The 11,364-nt window shown below is 33.2% G+C and overlaps 2 protein-coding genes across 5 annotated transcripts in view; both read left to right on the forward strand.

Moving 5' to 3' along the window:
- Positions 1-2,884, forward strand: part of LOC107622443 (serine/threonine-protein kinase EDR1) — an 8,309-nt gene extending 5,425 nt beyond the window's left edge. Inside the window, exons 10-14 of one of the 4 annotated variants that reach the window (XM_016324326.2) lie at positions 73-173; positions 260-328; positions 671-720; positions 1,804-1,980; positions 2,257-2,884. In XM_016324326.2, coding sequence (XP_016179812.1) covers positions 73-173; positions 260-328; positions 671-720; positions 1,804-1,980; positions 2,257-2,386 — 527 coding nt within the window. In that variant the 3' untranslated portion in view covers positions 2,387-2,884. Of the gene's footprint in view, positions 1-70; positions 174-259; positions 329-670; positions 721-1,803; positions 1,981-2,256 lie in introns of those variants that run through there. The other 3 variants (XR_002356737.1, XM_016324325.2, XR_002356736.1) reach the window with 3 other exon arrangements.
- On the forward strand, positions 3,823-7,303 carry LOC107624470 (pentatricopeptide repeat-containing protein At4g02750). Its single transcript, XM_016326961.2, has 2 exons — positions 3,823-5,474; positions 5,849-7,303. The coding sequence occupies exons 1-2, from the start codon at positions 4,038-4,040 to the stop codon at positions 6,653-6,655; spliced, it is 2,244 nt and encodes a 747-aa protein (XP_016182447.1). The 5' UTR covers positions 3,823-4,037; the 3' UTR covers positions 6,656-7,303.

The raw sequence follows: 11,364 nt of genomic DNA on the forward strand, positions 1-11,364 counted from the left end.
ATAGTCATAGCAAATTATTAATATAGTGACAACTGAATCTCACTTGATATAATATGTCTCTTCTGACTATTTAGGCTCGTGGAATGAACTATTTGCACAGCTGCTCTCCAGTAATAGTGCATCGTGATTTGAAGTCCCCTAATCTTCTTGTAGACAAAAACTGGGTTGTAAAGGTGGCAATCAAATCTTGTGTTAATGTTAAAGCATGGTGAATGCTATTTTTTGATGTGGTATATCATAATTTCTGTTTTTTGAATAGGTTTGTGATTTTGGTTTATCACGAATGAAGCATAGTACATTCCTTTCTTCCAGATCAACTGCAGGAACGGTAAGCACAATCATAATTTTTATTTTCCGCGTCCAACAGCTATCATATTCCCCCTTTTTTTATTGATTAGTTCCTTCATACTATAATATAAACATTGGCTAATCCAGACACTTGCTATAGCTTTTAACAATTAGAAGTATTAAACAGTATTTTCAAAAGACCGAGGGTTTTCTTCCCCTTTTTGGAACTTCTGCCTGTTGCCTTTAGGTACTGTTTTCTTAGAGCTCCTTATTAGGGCCTTCATTTTCTTGCATTATCATTGTATTGTCTGCATTGATGAAATGAAACTTCAAGACTGCTATTGGGTATGCTAGTTACTTCATTATGTATTATATGCTTCAGGCTGAGTGGATGGCTCCAGAAGTCTTAAGAAATGAGCTTTCCAATGAAAAGTAAGCTTTATTATTCTTGGTATTTCTTAATTTGACTAAGGGAGAGGAAGGTGTTATTAAAACTAAATACAGTTCCTTTCTCTCTTTATTTACTTGAAGATTAATCCTTGTGCTTGCCAATACATTTTAGGCTGTTGCTATGATATGTTTTATGTTGTTTACATTAGCATATGTTGAATATAAATAGACAATTTAATGGATATATTTCATACTTTGTTGAGTATTATTATTATTATTATTATTATTGGTATTTTTTAATTTGACTAAGGGAGAGGAAGGTGTTATTAAAACTAAATACAGTTCCTTTCTCTCTTTATTTACTTGAAGATTAATCCTTGTGCTTGCCAATACATTTTAGGCTGTTGCTATGATATGTTTTATGTTGTTTACATTAGCATATGTTGAATATAAATAGACAATTTAATGGATATATTTCATACTTTGTTGAGTATTATTATTATTATTATTATTATTATTATTATTATTATTATTATTATTATTATTATTTCTTAATTTGACTAAGGGAGAGGAAGGTGTTATTAAAACTAAATACAGTTCCTTTCTCTCTTTATTTACTTGAAGATTAATCCTTGTGCTTGCCAATACATTTTAGGCTGTTGCTATGATATGTTTTATGTTGTTTACATTAGCATATGTCGAATATAAATAGACAATTTAATGGATATATTTCATACTTTGTTGAGTATTATTATTATTATTATTATTCTCCATGCCTGCTTGGTTACAGAATTGTGTAGAGATAACTAGGGATGCTATATGGAGGGTTCTGGACTATAAATTGAAGAATGTGTTTAAGGAATTAGAATATGGTATCTGACAGCTTCTCTTCAGGCTCACTTTGTTTACTTATTTCTTTTCGGCGAAGCATTGTTGTAATTCCCTTTCTCTCTCGCAAAGTTCCTTCTTTTATCAACTGAAAGAAATAGTGAAGCCTGTTTACTTTGATGATTTCTGTTAGCGTCATGAACTGGCTCCCTTATCTCAGATCTATCCTCTCATTGGCTTTGCAATTTAAATCATCATTGCTTTTATAATGATTACAAGTTGTGATGCATTTTCTAGGTGTGATGTGTATAGCTTTGGGGTTATATTGTGGGAACTCTCTACACTGCAGCAACCATGGGAAGGAATGAATCCAATGCAAGTTGTTGGTGCTGTTGGTTTCCAACATCGGCGTCTTGACATTCCAGATGATGTGGACCCTGCAGTGGCAGATATCATCAGGCAATGCTGGCAGACGTGAGTGTAACATTTCAATAATTTTGACCCTCCATTCTCACTAGTGACCAGGATATGTTATTGTTGTTTTCATTAAACCAGATAGAATGTTACTGTGCCATAGTCTGACGTCTGAGAAATAGTGTTGATTTATGATTCAAATCTTTACTTACAGATAGATGCATAACTGTGAATTTGATCGTTTAAAGGGTATAAATACACGTATATATGTCTGTGATAGTACATTTCATTTACTTATGTTATGCATGACCAGATATGCTGCATTTTGTATTACAGAGATCCAAAGTTGAGACCCACGTTTGCCGAAATTATGGCTGCTTTGAAGCCATTGCAGAAGCCCATTACTGGTTCTCAAGTGGTAAGAACAAGTGGTCAGTCATCCAGAGCTGCCGAAGGCCCTGCATGATAGTAGAACATTATACAGCTAACTGAATCTTTAATTTTGCTGGTAAAAAATTGAGGGCAAGTTGTAGAGTATTTTGCCATTTGGAATCAAAGAAACTGAATGGTTGAAGATCATCGTCTAACGTACACTGTCACTGGACTACTCTTGCTCCTTTCCTTTGTTTTCTGCTTGATTCCTCACCGACTCTATTCTCTTGTGCAATCATTGCCAGGTTGTACCATTTGTTTTGTACAAAATTCTTTGGGAAAATGTTGTAATCAATCAGTTTTTAAGTTTTGATGTCCATAGAATAACTATGATAGTTGCAGCTCTAAGTGTAACTTGAAAAGAAAAGAAAGGAAAGGAAGGCATAGCAACAAGTGAAATTTGTTTGCTGCTGTACTGTTATTACATAATTAGTGACCATGTAAATGTGCTTCAATTACTAGTATTTCCTTCCTTTTCTCTGTTTATGCACATTCATGTGCTTTTGATTATTGGATATGGTTTCTTGCATTCTCTTTCCTGATGAATACTTTGGGTGTTTGGAGAGAAGGGTGCTGATTTTGGCACTTGTAGAGTACAATGTTGAAGTTGCTCCATTGCACCAGATTAGCAATTAAGTATGATGATTGATGGAGGCGTTTCTTTCCAACAAGTACTGTAAATTTAGAGTATCAGTTTACACCGTTTTCTCTAGATCAAAATAGATGGAAGGAATGTATATGACGATAGTTGTCAAAATTGAACCAAAACAGTCGGTTCAACTGAAGAAACCGGTAATGGCCATCGGTCTGGTTTGATTGCCATGCAATCAACTCGGTAACTCGGCTAGTCAAGGGGGAGCAAACTAATAGTAATGGACTAAAGATATAGTAAACAGGAATAAAGATACAAAATTTTCTTAATTCAATTTTTTTTAATTTAATTTTAAGAAATTATTAGTGTAAATAAGTGCATGTTTGGGCGCCATTATTTTGTTAAAAAAAAGATCTTTTTTCAATGAAAAAAGATCTTTTTTTATTTTTTAACGTGTTTGGCAAATTTTTAGTAGTAAAAGTAAAAGCACTAGTAAAATAAAAAAAAAGATCTTTTTTGAGAAGCTGTAATTTACATTTTTTTTTAAAAGATCTTTTTTTCTTAAAAAAAAAGATGTTTTTTATGTAATAAATAAACAAAAAAGTACTTTTATACTGTTATACCCAAACATAATTGATAGATAAAAAAACCTTTTTATATGAGATATCCAAACATAAAATTACTTTTACTTCTCTATAAGATCTTTTAAAAAAAGATAACTCAAAAAAAGATCTTTTTTTAAAAACTCACCCAAACCAGCCCTAAGTCTATTACTAAGTGTTTTTTAATAAAAATAACTAATTTTTATATAAATATTAAATAAATAATTATTTAAAAGAATAAATGTGATTAAATGCTTTGTAACCAGCATCAATATTAATTGAAAGAGAGAGATTTATCCTCGGCCATCTTGCTTTACTCATCAGCAAAATGTTTATATTTTATTTTGTAGATTGGTTATCACTGTCTAACTATTTTATTCTTTCATTCTTCTTCATCAGTTAGCAATTTCATAATAATGTTATCTGTCCGAATAGCAGTGATGATAGTATTGAATTAAATCGTCACAATAAAAATTATTATTAATCATATAATGCGCGGGAACTCTGTTCGAAAACAGTTAGGTAGTTTCAGCTTGAGAAAGAAGAAGAAGCAACAATCTCCTTCCACAGACGCAGAGATTTTGAAATGGAACAAGGCTATCTCCACTCACATGCGCAATGGCGAATGCGACTCAGCCCTCCGCTTATTCGACTCGATGCCTCATCGAACCTCCGTCTCCTACAACACCATGATCTCCGGCTACCTCAGGAACGGCCACTTCCACCTTGCAACCAACCTGTTCGACAAAATGCCCCAAAGGGATTTGTTTTCCTGGAATGTCATGCTTACTGGATACATCAGGAATCGGAGGCTCGGTGATGCCCGCAAGCTGTTTGAACGAATGCCCCAAAAGGATGTTGTGTCCTGGAATGCCATGCTCTCTGGGTATGCCCAGAATGGCTATGTAGACGATGCAAGAGAGGTGTTTGAGAACATGCCTGAAAAGAATTCCATCTCGTGGAATGGGCTGCTCGCAGCTTATGTTCAGAACGGAAAATTCGAGGAGGCTTGTCGCTTGTTTGAGTCCAAGTCAAACTGGGATTTGATTTCTTGGAATTGTTTGATGGCTGGGTATTTGAAGAGGAACATGTTAGGTGGTGCTAGGCGGCTTTTTGACCAGATGCCTGTTAGGGATAACATTTCGTGGAATACTATGATTACTGGTTATACCCAGGATGGAGATATGCTGGAAGCCAGGAGATTGTTCAATGAGTGTCCAATACGGGATGTGTTCTCGTGGACAGCAATGGTGTCGGGATATACACAGAATGGGATGTTGGATGAAGCAAGAAGGATTTTTGATGAAATGCCATTGAAAAATGAGGTCTCATACAATGCAATGGTTGCCGGATATGTGCAGAGCAAGGAAATGGACATAGCAAGGGACTTGTTTGAGGCAATGCCTTGTCGGAATATTAGTTCATGGAATACCATGATTACTGGATATTGTCAGAATGATGATATAACCCAGGCTAGGAACTTGTTTGATAAGATGCCTCAGCGTGATTCTGTGTCTTGGGCAGCTATAATTGCTGGTTATGCTCAGACTGGTCATTATGAAGAGGCTTTGAACATGTTTGTTGCGATGAAACGAGATGGAGAAAGTTTAAATAGGGGTACCTTTAGTTGTGCTTTGAGCTCTTGTGCTGATATTGCAGCTTTGGAATTAGGGAAACAAGTTCACGGGCAAGCGGTGAAGACGGGATATGAGACAGGGTGTTTTGTTGGGAATGCACTTCTTGCAATGTATTTTAAATGTGGCAGCATAGACGAAGCTTATGATATGTTTGAAGCAATAGAAGAGAAAGACATCGTCTCTTGGAACACAATGTTAGCTGGTTATGCTAGGCATGGATTTGGCAAACAGGCCTTATCAGTATTCGAGTCGATGAACAAAGCAGGTGTTAAACCAGATGAAATTACAATGGTATGCATTTAAATTTTATCCTTAACATGAATTTCTACTACCATGGCTGTCATGATCCACTGTCATCGGCACTTCATTTTTTTCATGGTACTTTCAATTTTTGTTTTTACCTCACCCTTTGTACATAAGAGATCGATAGTCCTGTTTATATTTATTAAATATTAAGAAATTCATTTGCGTAGGATAATATCATTCTTATTATTTATTTAACCACCTATTTATCTCATGAGTTTTCATATAGGTACTCCCTGCTCTAAAGGGAGTCATGCATTTACCGTCTTTCCATAGATACAACTTTGTTAATAGTTGCTTTGCTTATAGGTTTTTCTCGTGTAATTAAATATTGCAATATTCTTCTTTTTACCATTGTTCAGGTGGGTGTTCTGTCTGCCTGTAGTCATACTGGCTTGATTGACAAGGGAACTGAATATTTTTATTCAATGAATGAGATTTATGGTATAACACCAAATCCAAGACATTATGCTTGCATGATTGATCTTCTTGGTAGAGCTGGGCGCCTGGAAGAAGCACAAAACTTAATGAGAAGCATGCCTTTTGAACCAAGTGCTGCAGCATGGGGTACTCTACTAGGTGCTAGCCGTATTCATGGCAATACAGAGCTGGCTGAAAAGGCTGCTGAGATGGTTTTCAAGATGGAGCCTCATAACACAGGAATGTATGTCCTTCTTTCAAATCTATATGCAACTTCAGGCAGATGGGTCGATGTTGGTAAGATGAGATCAAAATTGAGGGACGCCTGTGTGCAGAAAGTACCGGGGTATAGTTGGGTTGAGGTACAAAACAAAATTCATAAATTCACAGTTGGGGACCGCGTCCACCCAGAAAGAGACAAAATATATGCTTTCTTAGAAGAGTTAGATCAGAAAATGAAGCTTGATGGGTATGTTCCATCAACCAAATTGGTTCTGCATGATGTGGAAGAGGAAGAAAAGGAGCACATGCTCAAGTATCACAGTGAGAAATTAGCTGTAGCATTTGGAATTCTGACCATACCTGCTGACAGACCGATACGTGTCATGAAAAACTTGCGTGTGTGTCAAGACTGTCATAATGCCATCAAACACATATCCAAGATTGTTGGAAGGTTGATAATCTTGAGGGACTCCCATCGCTTTCATCACTTCAGTAACGGAATTTGTTCTTGTGGAGATTATTGGTAAGAGTGGAGAGAATATTATTAAAAAGATGAGGAGATTAATGTCATGAAAGAGTTGCTAAGAAGCAACACTGAGAAGTTCATATCTGATTGTGGAATCAGTGAGCCCGTTTCTTTTCAGAATGAATTCTGGCTTTCAGCATTGACTTCAGCTTTGAATTTGAGAGCTTCCAAAGTCCTGATTCTGATTCGCTAGATGAGGCAGCTGTATTCATTTCTGGTACACCTGATGCTGACATGTTTTCATCTAACACAACCTTGATACTGCCTGCAAAGTTTATTCATAAAATTGAAAATCAAGCAGATGATGATATCCAAGACTTAGAACCATGGTGTCAGCAGAAAGCATACCTCGATTCTGAATTTGAGGAGCACAACTGTACCCTTTGACAAGAAGAAATTGTTAAGAGTAAAAAGTGGTCTAGAGCAAACAAGATTGTGAAGTCCGAACAAGGTATTTGAATGAAAATGTCCAAAAAAACCAATACTATTCTTTGCATTCTCAATAAGCTGGATTATAAGAACCAAAGATGAATGGTTTCGTTAAACACCAGTTAAGTTCAATGAACACCAGTTAGTTGGATACCTCAGATTTCAATGTAGTGTGATTGAAAAAATAATCAATGAAAAAATAATCAAAACAATGAACAACCCATATTTAAGTTCAACAATGTTACAATTTAGGTATACACAAAAAATCAAGTACTAAATTAGACATTCGTAGAGAATACACGTTTAAATACAAAAATACATATTGAAAATGAGTTGAAAAATAAAATTACAAATATATGATGGCTGTACTTTTGGGTATATAAGATTTCGTTTATAGTTATGTGTATATTTATCTTGTTTAAATTAATAAGATTAGAATGTAGGGATGTTTGGAATAATTTAAAAAACAAAATCGATATAATTTGTTACTATTTGTTTCAGATTGATTTTAATTTTTCAATTTAATAAAATTTTATTCGATTTGATTGTGATTTGTATTGTATTAATTATTTTTTTAATGAATAAAAATTCTACATCCAAACAAAATTTTTATCTAAGTCTATCCAAGTTGTTGTAACAACTTTTTAAATCACATGCTTTCTCCTTCTCTTCCCCTTCGTATTTCTTCTTCTTCTTCTTCTTCCAAGTTTGCGTAGGTTCTTCTTCGTCCCTTCTTCTCCTCCTCCTCTTCCTCCTCCTCCTTCTTCTTCCAATTTTGCACACGCAAGTTCTTTCCTTCGTCTCCTCTTTTTAGAGATTATTAATTCAATTCAATTCATAACACAGGTGTCCATTCAATTCAATTTAATTCATCTAAACATGTTATTAAGGTGAAACAATTGTATAGTATTAAATGAATGGACATTATCCATTATATAAAATCAAATTCAAAACAGCTTTCGAACCGAACACGTCATTATGGTAAAACAATTGTATAGTACTAAATGAACAAAACATTATCCATTATATAAAATCAAATTCAAAATACCTGTATCTACAATTATCAATTCAGAACACCTGCGTCCATTCAGTTCAATTCAATTCAATTTAGCAATTGCATTCCATTCAATTCGATTGAAAAAATAATCCATTAGCAAAATATTTATGTTGTTGGTGATGACGATAACGAAAGATAAGAAAAATAAGAAGATGAGGAGGAGAAGCAGAAGAAGAAGAAGAGGACGTATACGTGTATTTGAAAGAAGAAGAAGTGCAGGAGAGAATGCGTGTAACGACGCTCTTTTAATGAGAGTAGTTTTTGTTGGTGTTACATCTACTTGGATAAACTTCGATGAAAAAATATTTAAATGTGTAGCAATACTTTTTTTTAGTTCATGTGATTCAAACTATTGTAATTTAGATTAGATTATGAGAAAAGCTCTACATCCATGTAAAAATTACGATGTTATCCAAGTACTTTTCACTACATGCGTTTCCCCTCAACCACACACTCGTTTGTTTTACACGCCCCTCATAAACCTTTCTCAACGTAATTTCTGTTCGCGTTTTTTCTGCTCGCATTCTTCATTATTGATCTGCATTGAATTCAACGTATAATAAGCTCCGTCGTTCTTCTTCTTCGTTTTCTTCTTCAATCTACACTTTTGAATAGAAACAATGAATGATTCAACTTCAAATCAGTTAAATGAGGTTATTATGTTGAGACAGCTAAGAAATTATTGCTGCATGCTATCACAATAATGTTAAATATTGAACAAAGTAAATGGAGGCCACCGAACTGAACAACATTCATTTGGTGAATCAAAATCACAAAGGTAACCAAATCGAACAATGTCCATGTAGTGAATAAATGGTGATCAACTTTCAATTAACAACAATAGTATTAAGAATACGAGCAGAAATTACGTTGAGAAAGGTTTATGAGGCGCGTGTAAAACAAACGAGTGTGTGGTTGAGGGAAAACGCATGTAGTGAAAAGTACTTGGATAACATCGTAATTTTTACATGGATGTAGAGCTTTTCCCATAATCTAATCTAAATTACAATAGTTTGAATCACATGAACTAAAAAAAAGTATTGCTAAGAAAAAGAAGAAAAAGAAAAAGAAGAACGCGAACAGAGAAGAAGAAGAACGAAAACGCGATACGTTATATGAGGCGCGTATATAACAAACGATTGTGGGGCGTGTGTGGAGAAAGTTACTTGGATAACATCCATGTATTTTTTACATGGATATAGAGTTTTTAGAGTTTTTTATTTCTCTCAAAGTTTAGCATTTAATATATATATATTTACTTCTTTTTTTTTACCATCTTAAATATGAATACTACTCCATCCAATGGTCTTAACTCCTCATCAAAAATAAATTGTCACTGATTCCATGCCAAGCACAACTGCACCCGCATTACATTTTACACCTATAAATTCACCCAAAAAAGCACATTATTAATATTATGGTTCAAAAGATAACCACCTATTGCAGTCACGTGTTTATGAATATATTTTTTTTTAACAAGAAAGCTCAACACAATAAATGGAGCAAGAACAACAAGTAAATAGAAAAGTTAAAAAAAGAAAAAAAATAATTGCAAACTTGTCAACTATTTTTTGTGCTCTTCCTTCTTATAGTATACTCCTGATTTTGTACTCCTAATTTTGTACTCGTGAAAACATCTTCAACCACTCCAATCTTATTAAAACTCTGTCCATCCAATTGTAAGATCGCTAAGCGAAAATCTACCAGTTGCATATCTTCTTTTATCAATTCTTACTAAAACTCTATTAATCTGACAGCATCCTTTCTCTCTTCTACTTGTACAATCTCGTTGAAGTCTCCCATAAAAGCTGACATAACTCTGCAATATAACTCAATTTCTCTTACACAACAAATTTGTCTTCTCTTATACTAACTCTCTTTTTTCCTTATAGTGCTTTCTATGGTCTATTTCTTCACTCTATTGATTGGTCACAACTTTTCATAAGAAGTCCAAGCATTCAAATTTTTTCATTCACTCCAATGGTGTTTTATTACTTTCCAAATTTTATGTTGTTGAAATTCTTTATTTTCAAAGAGCTTAAAATTTCTAATTCTCCATATTGTCGACACTAGCAAACCATAGATTGATATATAACTTCATTAATCAGTCGGACATAATCTTACTAAAGTTCTAATAAAAAATTTGAAATTATTTTTTTAAAATCGAATAAATAAATATAATCCAAACTATAATAGTTTGAATCTAGATTAAATACAAATTGATTCAATATAAATAGCAATCATTTGAATACAATTAAATTAGATCGAAAAATAAAATCAAATGAATGCAATCAAAAATTCAAAATCATAATCAAATAGATGGATTTTATTTTCTAAATTTATCAAAATAGTAGTGCAAATATCCTTCTTAGAGTCCGTTTGGGAAATAGCAGAAGCTACCTTTTTTTTTTTTTTACTTTTGGATTATGAAAAGTCATATTCTGCGTGTTTGACACCATTTTAAAAAAAGCTTTTAACTTTCAAAAAGTTAATTTATAACTTCTTAAAAAAGTAGAAATATATGACTTCTTCGACAAATCATTCTACCACTTCCTTAAAAAAAATTAATTTCAAAACAAAAAAATTTACTTTCCTTCTTGACTCTGTGAAAAATACTGACCCTTCACTACCATTTTCACGCAAGGTCTGCTAGAAGCACGAGCATTCCATCATCATTCCACCATCATTCTCACACAATGTTACAAACTCCATCATTTTCACGAAATGATTCATCTGATGGAAGTATTGATCCTCCTCCGCCATTTTCATTTTTAAACAATATTGCATCTGAACAACCTACTGCATATATTACTTCTAAGTATTTTTGTTATTATTTTATCACTCTATTTTTTATTATTAAATTTGTATTTAACTATGGTATGAAATTTCAGTTTTAATTTTATTTTTCTCACATGTGATTTTATAGTTTGCTATTATTTTCATAGTTAATTATAGCAAATTCTTGACCTCAATCAAGGAGAAGGGTGTTCTAATAGGAGTAAAATAAAAAATAACAACAAAATATACATTGACACACATTTTATATTTATTTTTTATTTTCACCTACCATATCATACATAATATTAGTGATTAGATTATGTAAAATCAACATTCAATATTAGAAAGTATTTGTTATCATCTTTATTTTAATATTCATTCTCTTCTGTAAAAAAATTTATTTTTTGAGTTATTTATCCAAACGCTACAACTTTAAATTAAATACT

The sequence above is a fragment of the Arachis ipaensis genome, chromosome B10 (assembly GCF_000816755.2).
Source record: "Arachis ipaensis cultivar K30076 chromosome B10, Araip1.1, whole genome shotgun sequence".
In the NCBI taxonomy this organism is placed as follows: Eukaryota; Viridiplantae; Streptophyta; class Magnoliopsida; order Fabales; family Fabaceae; genus Arachis; species Arachis ipaensis.